The 16,652-nt window shown below is 43.5% G+C and overlaps 2 protein-coding genes and 1 long non-coding RNA gene across 4 annotated transcripts in view; 2 read left to right on the forward strand and 1 right to left on the reverse strand.

Moving 5' to 3' along the window:
* The window catches only part of KCTD9 (potassium channel tetramerization domain containing 9), a 37,375-nt gene extending 34,529 nt beyond the window's left edge, over positions 1 to 2,846 (forward strand). For both annotated transcript variants that reach the window (XM_007093916.3, XM_042983202.1), the window contains one exon: positions 970 to 2,846. In XM_007093916.3, coding sequence (XP_007093978.1) covers positions 970 to 1,086 — 117 coding nt within the window. In that variant the 3' untranslated portion in view covers positions 1,087 to 2,846. The remainder of the gene's footprint in view (positions 1 to 969) is intronic.
* Positions 1,100 to 11,365, reverse strand: LOC122237882. Its single transcript, XR_006216600.1, has 4 exons — positions 10,881 to 11,365; positions 9,823 to 9,989; positions 7,770 to 7,932; positions 1,100 to 1,184 (listed from the first exon to the last, which is right to left on the reverse strand). It is a non-coding gene; the product is annotated as an uncharacterized LOC122237882 (long non-coding RNA).
* Positions 7,833 to 12,779, forward strand: GNRH1 (gonadotropin releasing hormone 1). Its single transcript, XM_007093915.3, has 3 exons — positions 7,833 to 7,979; positions 9,909 to 10,004; positions 11,669 to 12,779. The coding sequence occupies exons 1-3, from the start codon at positions 7,839 to 7,841 to the stop codon at positions 11,708 to 11,710; spliced, it is 279 nt and encodes a 92-aa protein (XP_007093977.1). The 5' UTR covers positions 7,833 to 7,838; the 3' UTR covers positions 11,711 to 12,779.
* The last annotated feature ends 3,873 nt before the right edge of the window (positions 12,780 to 16,652 follow it).

Here is a 16,652-nt window from a genome sequence, read left to right on the forward strand (position 1 = left end):
TTCCCCTTGGTTTTAGTTACCATGTAGGTAAACACCAGAAGTCTTCCTGATGGCAACTGAATGCAGACTAGTCGGGTTGACTGTTTGAAGGGCAGCTGGTGACATTCTGTCCTAAAAGGTTATGTGCAGTCACCCACCATCCCCAAGGACTTACCCACGATCTGTCTCATCTGCCACTCTGTGATCTCAAGAGAAATTTAAAAGCAGCTTCCAACTGTGGTGGTAGTTACACTGTTGTATATACATTTGTTAAAACTCATTGAATTGTGCACATAATTTGGGGTTTTAAAAAAAAAAAAAAAAGCAGTTCCCTGCTATAAAAATGTTCGAGTTGGGGAATGGAAAAATCTATTATAATGTAATTAGTAAGTAAGATCTCTTTCTCTCAGTTGTTCTCTTTTTAAATTTTTTAAACATCTATTTATTTTTGAGAGACAGAGACAGAGCAGGAGCAGGGGAGAGGCAGAGAGAGCGAGAGACACAGAATCTGAAGCAGGTTCCAGGCACTGAGCTGTCAGCATGGAGCCCAACACGGGGTTCAAACCCACGAACCGTGAGATCATGACCCAAGCTGAAGTCGGATGCTTAACTGACTGAGCCACCCAGGTGCCCCTCAGGTTTTTGGGTTTTTTTTTTTAATAGTGCTTACCTGCCCTGCCTTTTGTTGTCCTTGGATTGTGGTAAATTTGCATAGATAATATTTATTACGTTGGAGTCCATTCTGGGTTTTAAATGACCGATTCTAAAATATGGGAACAGAAGAGACACACTTCCTCTTTAACCTCTGTCAGTATTTGTGACTGTCAGCCTGACCACTCACCTAGAGAAAACAACTCCAGATATAGAAGAAAATCTGACTTTTTTCTAACATGGCAGTCTTCCAGAAATAACAGGGTTTCATGACGTTGGAACATTTTCCTCACGTGCCCCAGGAATCTTAGTTTCATGAATATTGTTTTTGTCTTGCAGAATTGTGACCTGTCTGGGTGCGATCTTCAAGAAGCCAACCTGAGAGGTTCCAACGTGAAGGGAGCTATATTTGAAGAGATGTTGACCCCACTACATATGTCGCAGAGTGTCAGATGAGAATTTCAGGGCCGGAGGAAGATGCCCAAGATGAAAAATGTTGTCCTTCTCACTTTTTTTTTTTTCTCCACCCATTCAGTTGTCTAGAAGAAGTAACACTGTAAGGGAATAAAAAACAAACAAAAACCCATTTAGAGGATTATGCTTGTTCTCAACGGTGCATAAAGGAAAAAAGTGACTTTTTTCCACATTCTGATTTTAACAGAGAAGCACTCATTTAATAGATGTAGAGAAGCTAGAGTAGCTCGCTGCCTTTTGAGCGGAGTCAGGGGGATTTGGCTGGTTTATGACCAGAAATAGGATCTATTATATTTGCTTTTAAATAGGCATGATGTGGAAATACCATCTTGGTTTGAAATGTATTCGAGGATTTTAATTTATGAAAAGCACAACATATGCAATTATATTTATTGAATCTCTAGATACAGTATGGATATTTAAATTGTTAAACTTTACGAAAATTTCGAAAAGGTTCAGGTTTATTAATAGCTTTAGTGATGCCTCCCCTACTCTACATACCTGTCATGCCATAGGAATATGGTGAGATCAGATTCCCCAAGGCTCTCTTTTCAGGTTCTTGGAACGTTTATTTTTTAGAACGAAACAGTAGCTAAATTAAATCCTCGGCTCTTACTGATTGAGACTGAGTGAAAGAAAAGACCTCAATGTCAGCTCAAGGTGGAACTTTCCAGATGGACAAAGAATTTACCTATCGCTACAACTTTTAAATGAGCATCCTTAGAATTTCATTCTAAGCAAGTTCCACTCAACGCCAAACCAGGCGATTTTATCAACTTACACTACTAGCCTTGTTTTCTCCTGTACAGTCAAAAGAAGCATAGGAAGTATATGTCAGAACCAAAAAAGCAAGGTGCATTATCAATAGTAATTTAATTCAAATGCCAAATAGTTTCAACAGGGCCAGCTTAGAAATAGGCATTAAATCCCAGTCCACTGTCATCTTTTGAAAATCAACACAATGCCGTTAAAACCCTGCAAGGGGAAGGGAAGTGATTTTAAATGGCAATTTGATGATAGCCACCAAAAAACTTCAACAAAAATAAAGGCGTTGGACGGGTCCGAGATGTCATACCAATGAGTCAGCACCTGTGGTTCTTTTACTTCTTTCTGATTTAGTTCAAATTCTAGCCTGCTTTTCTTGAGTCCTTCTCTCTGCAATAGCAGAGACAGGACCTGTACTTCCTTACCAATAACCCGTTGTCCTTATGTCTACCCCAAGAGCAGGGATATAAGCTGTGTCCAAATAGGTTCTGAATTCTACAGACTCATCGGTTTGAAGCAATGAATCAGTAAAAACGACTTTGTCTCCTTTGGGAGAATGACGCGTGTTCAATATTTACGTAGCTTATTCTTCTATATATACATATGCAAAGCTTTCCTTAACGGTAAAGGGTGCACATGCGTAGTGAGAGCTCGCACCTTTACAGGTGAGGGAAAGCAATTTCAGAAATGAATTATTTTCTTTGCTTTATTATTTTTACCAAGACAGAGAAGTATTGTATTGAGAGATATCTATTTTCATAATCAATATGTGCCTAAATTATATTTAAATCATTTCACTCTGTACTATATTTTCAATAATTATAGAATGTGTTTGTTCATCCACTTAAGGGTACCTCTGTAGACACAAACCTAAAAATGCAGAAGAATCTGAAAGGTCTAAACATTGGTATGCTTAGAAACTGCAGATTTTGGATCTAATGTATACTGCATTAATAAACGATGTGAAATGTTGAAAAGGAGTTTCTAGTCGTACTTTTGAAAATCGACTCTTGACCATATTTCACTTAACGTTTCTTCGGCATTAAGTTGATGACCAGCCCCGAGGGTCTGGGTGGAGAAGGAAATCCAACACAAGCTTATAATGGATTAGTCTGAAAGGGCCATTAATGCAAATTTACCCCTTTAAGCATGGTTTTTTTATGACCCTCTTTTTAAAATCTGCCGTGCTAACAACACAGGTTCAATTACAAGACTTCCAATGGTTCATTTGTGTTACTCTTTTTAGCTGATGAACATTACAAGTTAGATTTATTAGGTCGGTTGAGTACATTGTCCCCAAAACATTCTCACCTGACTCGTAGGAGAGGGAATTTTGAGGCAGGAGTTTCAAAAGAGTACAACTTCTATCAAACCTAGTGATGGAACTTGTCTGTACACAGGTAAAAATACAATTGAGGGTGGGGGACCAGAAAATCTAAAATCAGATTGTGCATACTGATAAAATTCAGTACTCCTGTAATTAGAGCCATATGTATTTATTATGCTGTAATATCTAATTCAACTACGGTTTCAAAGAAATTTTAGTAGGAAATAGTGTAAATTCACTTATGACAGTGATTTACTATCAAATCAAGGCATGGAATATTTTCTCCAGTTGCTCATTTTATGAACGGGTGGTTTATACTATAAATCTACCCCCATGTCAACTTCAAATCATGTTTAATGAAAAGCCCTAGAATTTTATTAAATTTCCAAGGAGGTATTATCTTTAAAATTAAAAAGGTCCACCTCTACAAAGAAAAGTGGTTATTTTCTGCATAAAGCACCTTATGCAAGGATTAATTCTCTGAAAGCCTTCCACAACCTTTAAATATGTCAGCAGGAGTTCACCACGGACCCTTCCTGCTGAGATATTACATTAGGGCAAAAAGAGGCTTGCGTCTGTCACTCATCAAGATTGCTAAGTCATTACTGTGGCATTTCAATAATTTTTAGGTGTTTCTTTTAAGGTTGAAAATGAAACCATTTTCCCTCTAAAGCCATATATACTCTTTTTTTTCTTTTTAACGTTTATTTTTGAGACAGAGACAGAGCATGAACAGGGGAAGGTCAGAGAGAGAGGGAGACACAATTTGAAACAGGCTCCAGGCTCTGAGCTGTCAGCACAGAGCCCGACGCAGGACTCGAACTCACGGACCACGAGATCATGACCTAAGCTGAAGTCGGACACTCAACCGACTGAGCCACCCAGGCGCCCCTAAAGCCATATCCTTTAAGATCTAGAAGTTTCTAAATTGAGAAAAAATTTCTGACAACTATGAAATCCAATACTTAAACCCAGTTTATTAAATTAACCTTCATGATAAATGGATCTATCCTTGGAACTATGAAAAGATTCAAGGGACGCCTGGGTGGCTCAGTTGGTTAAGCCTCTGACTAGCTCAGGTCATGATCTCGCGGTTTGTGAGTTCAAGCCCCACGTCGGGCTCTGTGCTGACAGCTCAGAGCCTGGAGCCTGCTTCAGATTCTGTGTCTCCCTCTCTCTCTGCCTCCCCACCCCACCCCACCCCCCCACACTCTGTCTCTTTCTCCTTCAAAAATAAATACAGAAAAAAAAAAAGAGAGAAAAGAAAAGATTCAAAGTGTGTCCCTAAACATCAAAATTCCATTAACTGCATATTCAATCTCTTCCTTGGTACTGCAGAAAATAAATCTGGCCTTTGCCCTTCAGATCTATGTGATCTAAGGAGATGCAGATTTGGCATCGTGCATATTGAGTAAAGTCATAGACCATGCCACTGTGTTCATCTAAAAATTTCAAAACCTGTTTCCAAAAATACCGACTGATAGAAATTAACGTACAAGAAAGCCACTGATGCTTAACCAAAGCTAAGTGATTAACGTGACCCTAAAGGCCAGGAGTCTTCACTCCCGTTTCCTTGGTCCTGCCCCAAGACCACATCTGCTGGCGCAACACTGTGAGAAGGACACTTCTTTTAGCAAATTGCCAACTGGGCAATTTAAGTGCCGTTCAAACATAATGAGCTCTTGTTGAAAAAGAGCCTCTCATTACCTTTGCATTTTAGTGAGATGAGATTACTCTCTCATGTCAGAATGGCACTTAAGTTACTCAGTGTCTAATGAAATAATGAAAATAAGTTAAATCACATTATTATTATTTATTTTTTTTTTTGAGATTGTTCACTGTTTGCAATTGTACTTAAAAGCTTATCTCCTTCTCTAGCCTATCATGAGACTCTGACAACCTCCACAGAAATGGCTGGGTAAAGAGTTTCTCTGGGCAGGACAGCACTGCTCTTTATACTGACATCCTTGCAAATGTGATTCTTCTGGAAGAGTATCATGAATACATGATTGTCTTCCCCTGATTTACCCTTGGGCGATGACGGATTGGTTTCGCATCCTACCAGAGGAGAAAACTGCCAATCCCGGCTCTAAAATGAACAAATATCTAGTTATTCTTAACCATTTTACTGTTTAGCTAATGTAATAGGCCTTACAGACAATTGTATATGAAGGTTTAATTCTGTGTCAGATAAAACGTATCTTCGATGCAGAAAAAGAGGAAGCGTTAAGCCCAATCGTGTTTAAGGCCCTTACTTTAAAAAATAAATAAATAAATAAATAAATAAATAAATAAATAAATAAAAAATAAAGGCCCTTACTTTTTAGTCATTCATTCAAATTTATCAAAGGCCGACTAATGCTAGGGATTTAACAGAAGTTTAGACGAGATGGGATCCTTGACCATTATGAGTTACAACCCAAGGGGTAAATTAGGGAAAGACAATCATGTATTCAAATAAAAGTAATAAAGAGTAATGGTTCTCTCTTTGCTTTTGTAAATGCTTATACTGTGTAAATAAAACATCCCCAGGGTCGGTCCCCCCCCCCCCACCCCCACCCCGGCTTGGAACACCTATCTGTAAAGTTTGGATAATGATATCCACCTGCTGGGACTGTTGTCATAGGGGAGGCTGGTCTTACGCATGTATGTTTACGCATGTACGTTTACGTATGTTTCTCACCTTTGTGTTCCCACTGCCTTTAGCACAGTGACTTGCCTATTTTAACTCAGTATCTACTAAAATGAGTCACACTGTGGACCCAAGTAGGTTCTAGGTGGTTTTAGGCTTAGTATATTCTAACGACAGTGTTTCTCAACTTTCTGATGCTATCAGCAGGCTTTCGAGATAAGTCAAGGAAGGAACCTGGTGGGTAGGAGACTGGGAAATTTTCAAACCCCCATTATCTTCTTCAGGATCGTATATGGGTATAGGTAGGGTGCCAATAATCCCTTCTTATTATTTATATATCAGCTCCTCTTACAAATGAAGAACCAAAGAGCGGAGACCAGCTCCCAGGCATCCTGACTAAACTCCTTTCTAAAATGATTACATGGCGGGGCGCCTGGGTGGCGCAGTCGGTTAAGCCTCCGACTTCAGCCAGGTCACGATCTCGCGGTCCGTGAGTTCGAGCCCCGCGTCAGGCTCTGGGCCGATGGCTCGGAGCCTGGAGCCTGTTTCCGATTCTGTGTCTCCCTCTCTCTCTGCCCCTCCCCCGTTCATGCTCTGTCTCTCTCTGTCCCAAAAATAAATAAAAAACGTTGAAAAAAAAAAATTAAAAAAAAAAAAAAAATAAAATAAAATAAAATGATTACATGGCTTCCTTTGTGAAAGCTTTTATGTGAGCCTTTAACATCACTTAAGGTACAGCAGCTGTTTTCCTGGAACTCTGGATAGGTCTGTTTCCTCAAGAGAATCCAACCTAGCTTGATTTTAATCTGTGAATTGTGGCCTCAGTATAAAAGTCCTGGCTGAGGTTTTAATGGCCAAGATTTAAGTAAATTTAACAGACACCCCAGTGGGTGTTCCAATTACATACACTATTAAAGGGCCTTCTGTGAGGATTAAAACAAAAATCACTATTAAAAAAAAACAACAACCCACAGTCCATGTGCGGTATAATTTGCCAGCAGGAAAGATTTCAGTCCTGGAAAAGTTTCATATAAAAAGGAAGCTAAGACAATGACAAATCACAGAACTCCACTAACTCGAAGAGAAGCTCGGGATTCTTTTGGCTCTTGGTCCTCAAACAGGTAAGGCGCTTTGTATTTCTAGCATGTGTTTTAGACTGCACACTTTTGTCTCTCTATAGGGCATTTTGTACCCAACGGGCAAAGTCCAGGTGCATAGCATCCAAAGAAGCCTTGACCTTCATGGTCCTTGTCACCCGTGGCCACAGAGATGCAGCCTTTGGGGAATTAATAACAACTCATGGACCCGTATTCGATTTCGTCTTTAGCCTTTTTCCCATCAGATGAACATTAACGTGAAGGCTTCGTGAGAATTCGTCATGTCATTAGCTAATTCGAGCCCGCCTTGGCCACGGAGGCATCTGGTCTGGGACTCGGTGCTTTGAAAGGTGTTGAGCTCTCTGCCGCGCTCACAGATGGTCCAGCCCACACTTGAGTGTGGAGGATACTCAGCAAAATGTAATTAGTGCCACAGCGTAACCACTGAATGTCATACAACTTTATATTAGCCAGAGATTCCTAGCAGAAGCTACCTTTCCAAGCAGATGGCCCAGTTCTCTTTATCTCAGGAACTGGTAACAGTTAGCTGGAAACTAATCAGTTGAGCGGGCGCAGGGAATCTTAAAGCAAAAAGGTGAACTTGATAAGGGAAGGAATCAGGGGGTTTGGATAACGAAATAAATACTAAAAATAAAAAGAGACTAGCTTTGTACTGAAAAGTGCGGAGCATGTAAGTTCCAAGACCTGCCTTTATCGCAGGTGGCTAGGAAATCCTGAAGGCAAGCAAGGGGGGGTGGCGGGTGTGTTTGTCAGTGTCGTTGGGTGAAAACGACAGCTATTTCTATCTTCCGCGGGGTTAGCATACAAACATCAGACTGCTCACCAAAGAGGTCTTTACTTTTTGCTCAACCCAGTCTGGGGCTCCTCTGACTGTTCCATCGTGTTCCTCAGAATGGAGGCGATTCCAAAACTTGTCGCTGGATTTCTTCTGCTGACCTTATGCGTGGTTGGCTGCTCCAGCCAACACTGGTCCTACGGCCTGCGCCCTGGGGGGAAGAGAAGTACTGAGAATCTGATTGATGCTTTCCAAGAGGTAAGTCGCTTTCATCTTCAAAACTGAGACGTGTGCCCCCACAGGGCTAGCCTGGGCTCCACCTGCCCTAGGCGTCCCCGGGGGGATGAGGCACTGCAAACTGCCAGGCCCATTCCCGCTCGCAGTTCAGACAGGGACCAAGGAAACAGAGAGGGGAAACGACTCCAAGAGAACACGGCAACACCTGTGAAGGAGCGTGCCGCGTTCAGAGCGTCCAGAATGGCCAAAGGGATTCAAAACAATGCGACGGGTCCATGGTCTCTAGAGCAGGAGGATTCCTTGGGATTTGGAAAGAAAATCTTAGAACCTCTGCTTTTTTTAAAAATGTCATCTTGAAAAAAATAAATAAAACAAAATGTCATCTTTTAAAAGTATCTATGATACGAGGTCAGTGGTACGTTTAAAAAAAATTTTTTTTAATGTTTATTTATTTTTGAGACAGAGAGAGACAGAGCATGAACAGGGGGAGGGTCAGAGAGAGAGGGAGACCCAGAATCGGAAGCAGGCTCCAGGCTCTGAGCTGTCAGCACAGAGCCCGACGCGGGGGCTCGAACCCTCAAACCGTGAGATCATGACCTGAGCCGAAGTCGGACGCTAAAGCAACTGAGCCGCCCAGGCGCCCCAGTGGTACATCTTTGTAACGCGCAAATCAGTATCCTCACCAAGCGTGCGCGCCCTATCATTTCTTTTTACTGAAATGGGCACTTAAGCAAAGCACTTGGAGGCTGCTGGATAGAGGGGAGCGGTTAGCAAGCTCGGGGACACAAAATATATACTGGAGAATATGCTGGATTTGATTTCATGTAAATTAGATGTCAGTGTTAGTACCAGCACTAACATAGGGCACTTGGTTTTTTATCTATGAAATGAGACTTCCTGGGGTCATGGTCACATGAGAGAGGCCTTAGATGTTAGTTGACTAAGCCCCAAAATGAAAGTGGGCTAATAAAAGAAAGTCGCTATTATTTCTTTTATTTTTATTTCTTTTTTTAATGTGTAGAAGACACAGACATGTTATTTATTTATTTTCTTAATGTTGTATTTATTTTTGAGATAGAGAGACAGAGCACAAGTGGGGGAGGGGCAGAGAGAGAGGGAGACCCAGAATCCGAAGCGGGTTCCAGGCTCCGAGCGGTCAGCACAGAGCCTGATGGGGGCTCAAAATCACAGGCCGTGAGATCAGGACCTGAGCCGAAGTCGGACGCTTAACCGACTGAGCCACACAGGTGCCCCTATATTTTTGTCTTTTAAGTTTATGTATTTATTTTGAGGGGGGTGGGGAGAGAAAGAGAGAGTGGGGGAAGGGCAGAGAGAGAGAGAGAGAGAGAGAGAGAGAGAGAGAATCCCAAGCAGGCTCCACACTGTCAGCATGGAGCCCAAGGTGAGGCTCAGACTCAGAAGCCTCAACATCGTGACCGGAGCTGAAATCAAGAGCAAGATGCTTAACCAGTGCCAGTTAAACCACGCAGGTGCCCCAGATATTGTTTCTTAAATTAACGGGAAAACAGGCCTAAGGGATGAGCAATTCGGGGCTGGGACACTTACGACAGTGCAATCTGAAGTCTCCTCTCCACAGGTTGTATGTGAAGTAAATCTTATTTAACTGTGACATATTTATTTAAAACTAGAAACTAAAAATCACCCTAGTCACATCTCGAAGCTCCTAGACTTTTTGTATACCATCCCCTCAGGAGGTTCGAAGTACTTCGTTCTCATCATCTCTCAGGAGAAAATATTCTCTCCTCATTACCGCCATTACCTCCAGAACCACCCCCCCCCCCACCCCATCCGTTCAAATGCCTGATGGAGGATCTATCTTCTTAGATAATCCCCTTGGCCTCACTTTCCACGCACGATCTTTGGTAGAAGTGGGAAGCACCATTCCATTTCTTTATCTCCATCAGCAAGAATCTCCTTCTTTTTCCTCAGATAGCCAAAGAGGTTGCTCAACCCGCAGAACGTCCGCGCTTCGAATGCACCATCCACCAGCCCCGTTCTCCCCTCGAGGACCTGCGAGGAGTTCTGGTGAGTTACAGTGGTGATGACATGGGGCCTTAGAGGTGAACGACTCCTTGGTACCGCCTCTCAGGCTGTCCACACAGGACAACCAGCTCTCAGCCTCCATAGGGCCTACCTTCCTGACTGCGTGAATTCCTCCCGGGGTAGGGTCTCACCATTTTGTGACGCCATCTTTCAGTACCAATGGCTAGAACCTTTTTTTACCCCTTACACTGTAACCTTGATCTCATCTTGGTTCTGGCCTTTGGGATGACTGACAAATTTCTTCCCACTGTTATATGTCGGTTCTTCAAGTATTATTCATCATCCCCCCTTCCCCAGACTATTCTAATCTAGGCCAATCCACACCTCTCCACCAGATTCCTTAATTCTTCACCAATGTTCTTGGTATGAGATAGTTTTGCTCTGGAAAAATGAGGAAATCAAAAATGGTGCTCTAGTTAATTTTTTTCCCTTTGGAATAAAAACAATTCCAAACTAGTAAATTTATAATACAGAACCACATATTTGATTTCCAATTGATTGTGTGTGTGTGTGTGTGTGTGTTTTACTTTCGAAAGCGAGCGAGCGAGAGCAAGCATGAGTCCAGGAGGGGACAGAGGGAGAAAGAGAGTGAAAATCTTAAGCAGGCTCCACAGTGAGCGCAGAGCCTGACTCAGGGCTCGATCCCAGACCCTGGAATCATGACCCGAGCCGAAATCAAGAGTCGAACGCTCAATGGACTGAATCACCCCGGCACCCTTGCTTTCTAGTTTTCTGACTGGATTATAACAACGTCCACATTCCCACCAAAAATGGGAATCTACTAACTTAATGCAGGTTTTTCATAACCAAACACAAGTATACAGAGAACTGAATATAGAAATTGAACCTTGAACTCACTGTTGGTGATCTCTGAGCTCCGCAGTCCGTGTATCTGCAGCACTTAGGGGCATTCCAATTAGTTACCACTTATGCCCAGGAGCAGGGAAAGCCTGAATAAATCATATATGAAGAAAGCTATAGTTTTCTTTTTCTCCATTGACCTCAACTTCCACACCCACAGTTCAAAGAAAAAAAATGCAGACAGACATCTTTATTTGCTTTTTCTTTCTACTCCGACCTACCACACAAAATAGTAAGCAGTGATATTTCCCAAGCACGACGTTAGAAGGAATTGAGACAAAAGCTAGGTTAATAACAAACGGAGATCAGATCTTTCTTTCATCTCTTTCACATCCTATCCTTCAACTATTAATGTAGATTTTAGGTTTATTAAAAAACTTAAAAATACACCATCTGTTATCCCTCTAGTGCACAAAAATAAATGGGTCTCGGGGCGCCAGGGTGGCTCAGTCAGTTAAGCGTCCAACTTTGGCTCAGGTCATGATCTCACAGTTTGTGGGTTCAAGCCCCCCGTCGGGCTCCGTGCTGACAGCCCAGAGCCTGGAGCCTGCTTCGGATTCTGTGTCTCCCTCTCTCTCTGACCCTTCTCGGCTCACACTCTGTCTCCGTCTCTCTCTCTCTCTCTCTCTGAAAAATAAACAAACATTAAAAAAAAATTTTTTTTAAATAAATAAACAGGTCTCTTCTTTGTATATCGGTATTTTAGAAATTAAAATGTCAAAAGCATAATGGAATTCAGCTAGTAAAATCAACCTCGGTATATCGGTTGCTCACATATTTTTCAGGAAAGTCTGACTGAAGAGGAAACTGGGCAGAAGAAGATTTAAACCCACTGAGTCAAAAGGATTGTCAACACAAGAATAATTCTGACATTGCAATTTGTGACCCGTTTAACGTCTATCAATTGTGTGAATTTCAGATACGCTTATGCTAAATTTTGCATGTTTCACCAGGAAGTGCTGTGTTATGAATAAAGTGGCATAAATGTTACGTCTAGTGCAGAACTCTGGTGGGGGAGGGACCCTGTAGGCCCATAAAGGGGAGAACTCTGAGTCTGGGGCAGAGGAGACACGAGGTAACACCAAGTCGACATTATTGTCGACTAAAGAAAGCCCATGGCTCTCCTCCGCCACCACCCTGCCCCGAGAGCAGTCACCTATGGGCCCGGGCCCCCACATCCGACTCAGCAGCAATCTCCTCTGGTATTGTAGCTTTATTTTTGACCATACTCTGTGGAAGTGAGGCCCCGACCAAGGTTTCCTCCCACGTGGAAAGCAGCTCCCTTCCCTGGCTGTCTCCAATCCCTTTGAAAGTCAGCTGGAACTGGAGAGAGGCTTAGAGAGAAAGGAGGCCCTGCTGGGCTCCTGGTCCCGGGCTCCTTCTGGCTGCACGTGGCCTCCATGTGTCCACCACAGCGAGTGGTGCAGGCCCAGGCTTGGGACCCAGGCCTAAAAATAATCGTGTTCATCTGCCGTTATTGGACTTGAGAGCTAGCCCCTCTTTTGTTAATTGGTTATTTTGTTAATTGGAGCTGAAACAGGATCCTGGGGCTCATGTATCTACTTAGTTTACTGGGGACCAGTTTTCCAGGAGCCCCAGACACTGGTACCAGTTCTCAATTATCCTCGTAACTTCCAAGTGATTATGAGACCATTTGAAAACCTTCAATTTCCGATAAACCACCTGGTGGCCCAGCAGCAAACTGTGCCCACATTCACATGGCCACAATCAAGGTCCTTTCCTTCTTTCAATCAAGGTGCCTTTCCCCTCCTCTCCCTGCCTCCCCCCACCCCACCTCAAAAAGGGGCCTGTGTTAAGGAATTTGAACTGGAGTCAGAAACAGTCCATGGGGGAAAAAACCCTCCCTCCTTTAAAAAAAAATTTTTTTTTTTTAAATGTTTATTTACTTTAGAGAGAGACAGAGAGACAGAGCACGAGCAGGGGAGAGGCAGAGAGAGAGGGAGACACAGAATCTGGAGCACGCTCCAGGCTCTGAGCTGTCAGCACAGAGCCTGACATGGGGCTCCAACTCACTGCGAGATCACGACCTGAGCCGAAGTCAGAGGCTCAACCGACTGAGCCACCGAGGGGCCCCGAAAACCCTCCCTTTTTAATGCAGATCTGCCCAATGCCAGGTTGCCCAAATATCTCCATGTGAGGAATCTCTAAATCTGGATCAGAGAACCTCCTTCCTCCCACTTTAATAAAATTAGGCAGAGATGTGGGTCCACAACCTACTTTACCGCACAAAAGTCAAAACTGCATCATTTGACTCATCGATACATACAAGGCAGGATGAGAAGCTTCCGTCTGCCAATCACTCAGTGACTGGCACACAGTCATTTTTTTTCATCGCCATTTTTGTTACATTATTATTTTTGTTAACAGTAAAATCATTATTTTTGTTAATAAAAGCAATACCATTTGCAATCTTTAGTTAACACGCTGGGAAAAAAAAAAACAAAAAACAGGGCAACGTGGTCACTTTGGGGGAGGGGGAGGGGCAGCCGAAGGAGAAAGAGACTCTTAAGCAGGCTCTGCCCTGTCAGCTGGGAGCCTGGAAATCACGACCCGAGGCGAAATTAAGAGCCAGACACTTCACCGACTGTGCCACCCAGGCGCCCTGCCCCTTCGTTTTTACGTCCTGTTTGGAGTCTCGGCTTTTCTTTGCCAAGGCTTGTCTTTGGGCAATTTCTTTGCGGGCAGCTGTGGGCTTCCCTGAATGGGCTACAGAGATGCTCATGAGCTCGGTGGCTTGTGACTCCCCTGAACACGTTGGGTATTTGGTTCTCAAATGGCCCAATGCCTAGGGACGAGGAGAGCAAAGATGACCTCTTTATGAACATTTTAAACATCTTCCTGGATCTGAACAACCCACGACCTCATCAATGCTGCTTCCAAAAGAAGCCTTCCCAAATGAAGAGTGGGGAACCATACCAAACGCTCTCTTTGACGAGAGAAGTTCTCAAATAGATACGGCTTTAAGTGTTTACCAAAAGGAGCGGCTTGAAGATTAGCCATTTTCGCCAAGGGTTTAGTCTTCCAACAATAACTGGGGAAAAGCCAGCAATCACCGCATGAGACAAGGGCATTTATAATTTTTTAAAAGTGTTTATCTTCGAGAGAGAGAGCATGAGCAGGGAAGGGGCAGAGGGAGAGGGAGACACAGAATTCAAAGCAGGCTCCAGGCTCTAAGCTGTCAGCACAAAGCCCGACCTGGGGCTCGAACTCATAAACCGCGGTGGCCTCCATGAGCTCAAGTTGGATGCTCAACCACTGAGCCACCCAGGCACCCCTATAAATTTTGACAGTGGACAATGCTCTAAAGATTTTTTTGTTTGTTTTGAGAGAGAGAGAAAGCCTGGGAGCAGGGAGGGGCAGAGAGAGAGGGAGAGAGTGAGAGAGAGAGAATCCCAAACATTCTCCATGCTGTCAGCACAGAGTCCGCCGATGAAGGGGCTCGATCCCACAAACCACGCAATCATGACCTCTGCTGGAACGAAGAGTCGGACGTCTGACGGAGCCACCCAGGTGCCCCTAAAGTAGTATTTCTCTCTGGAGACCCTACACCCAAAAAGATTTCCCAGGCTTGGTGATTCAGTCTTGGGGGGCCCAAACCATTTGCATATTGAACATGCCATGGCTGCTTATGTACAGAGTGGAGCGTTATTGCTCTAAAACGCACTAGATGGCAAATGGTTAAAAGTACTGAGACATTTTCTTAAAAGAAAAAAAAAACTTAGGCATAAGCCCAGGACTTAAAATAGGGTGGCTATTCTTTTTTTTTTTTTTTTTTTAACGTTTATTTATTATTTTTGAGACAGAGAGAGACAGAGCACGAACGGGGGAGGGGCAGAGAGAGAGGGAGACACAGAATCGGAAGCAGGCTCCAGGCTCTGAGCCATCAGCCCAGAGCCCGACGCGGGGCTCGAACTCACGGACCGCGAGATCGTGACCTGAGCTGAAGTCGGACGCATAACCGACTGAGCCACCCAGGCACCCCCAGGGTGGCTATTCTAACTGAAGTGTGGCTGCCCCCTCTCTCCAACGTGACCCACCACCAGCAGGGAGTCGAAGCAGTGAACATCCATTTTTGGACACCGATTTTTTTTCAAGTTGTTGTTTTCTCTAAGGTAGTGGTGTTCAGCCTTGACCTAATGCTGGAATACCATGGGGGAGATTTTATTGATTTATTTTTTAAAGTTTAGTTATTTTGAGAGGGAGACAGAGCACAAGCAGGGGAGGAGGAAAGAGGGAGACAGAGAATCCCAAGCAGGTGCTGTGCTCTCAGCACAGAGCCCAGTGAGGGCCTCGAACTCACAAACCAGGAGATCATGACCTGAGCTGAAATCAGGAGTCGGACGCTTAACCTACTGAGCTCCCCAGGCGCCCCAGCAGGGAGAGATTTTAAAGGAATATGGTGCCTGGGTCATACGCCCCTCTCTTAGAAATTGATTTAATTGCCCTGCGGTACAGCCTCTTCTTAGGTGATACTAAGGTTCAATCCAGTTTCAGAATTGGGTCCTATCCTTCCCAAGTAAGATATTAGCTACTCCTTTTACTTCCCTTCAACTCTGCAAGCGAATGAATGAAGAAACAGAACCCATCTTATAAACGAATTGTTGTCAGAAGCCATCAGCTCCAATGGCAAAGGGATGGATGGAGGGGGGAGAACCAAATGGTCTGCAGGTTTTATTGCTTCCAGGCAAAGATGACTCCATGACCCCACAGCACGAGTCTAAACAAAAGGCGCCCACAGGGACTGGGTGTGATGTGTCGCGAAGGAGGTGTCAATAAAGAAAAGCCCAGGAATGATTTTGTTTCTTTACCATAAAGGCAATAACAAACTAAACACAATAAACTTCAAAATACATTTCCGTTTTTAATTTAAAAAATAAATAACAGCAAATCTGAACAAAATTTTGCTACTTCAATGCACATCTCCCTAACGGGCCATGTTTGAAAACCAACTAGTTTATAAAATCCTGGCAACAGAGCCTTTGACAAAGTTTGCATGAACAACTCACAAAACTGGACTAATAGAGGAGTTTAGGCAGCATGTGTGGGAGACCGGCTTTGGCTGGACTGTAAGAATCAGCCTGAAATCATCAACTTAAAAGGAAAACTATCTTTTTCATTTTGTAGATTAAAACTGGTAGTTCCACTCTCAACCCACCCCAAGAGGAACTTACCTTTTCCAACCAATTTTCAAATCCCACTTGGTCAATGGTGCACGGACCTAAAAGCTGTTGTACAGAAACGTCGTTTCCTTTAGGTTCTCTCTCTTTCTCGTTCACTTAGAATCAAAGAAAGCTAGAGCCGAAAGGATTCTAAAAATCACGCAGCCTCAAATAAGTATCTTTGTTTTACATGAAGAAATTGGGGCCCAGGAACTGACTACAAATTGACTTGCCGAAAGATACATGGTCTTTTCTGTCCTGTTTTGTGTTGATGGGGGGCAGTTTCCCTGCTTTTTTCATTCTATCCGAGAAGCGAGAGGAAGGAAGGGACAAATGTCAAAGGCCTTCCAGATGCCTTTTGCAGGACAGCATGGACACGAGGGGACATTCTGGGGTGCTGGATGTGGTCTGGTGACACGGTATACACCTATGTAAAGTTTCATCCATCTGTACCCCTGAGATCTGTGCATGTGACCATACGTACGTTAAGTCATGTCTCAATTTTAAAGGAAGAAATCACCCCATAATCTGGGCGCCGGCGGAAGGGGAAGCTTCCCGAAGCTTGGAAAACGTTAACAAAGGTAGACTG

Source organism: Panthera tigris, chromosome B1, assembly GCF_018350195.1.
Source record: "Panthera tigris isolate Pti1 chromosome B1, P.tigris_Pti1_mat1.1, whole genome shotgun sequence".
Classification (NCBI taxonomy): Eukaryota; Metazoa; Chordata; class Mammalia; order Carnivora; family Felidae; genus Panthera; species Panthera tigris.

Coding starts and splice junctions, on each gene's coding strand:
- GNRH1 (XM_007093915.3), top strand. CDS start 7,839: ATGGAGGCGATTCCAAAACTTGTCGCTGGATTTCTTCTGCTGACCTTA. Junction 7,980..9,908: donor TGATTGATGCTTTCCAAGAG/GTAAGTCGCTTT, acceptor CTTTTTCCTCAG/ATAGCCAAAGAGGTTGCTCA. Junction 10,005..11,668: donor AGGACCTGCGAGGAGTTCTG/GTGAGTTACAGT, acceptor CATATTTTTCAG/GAAAGTCTGACTGAAGAGGA.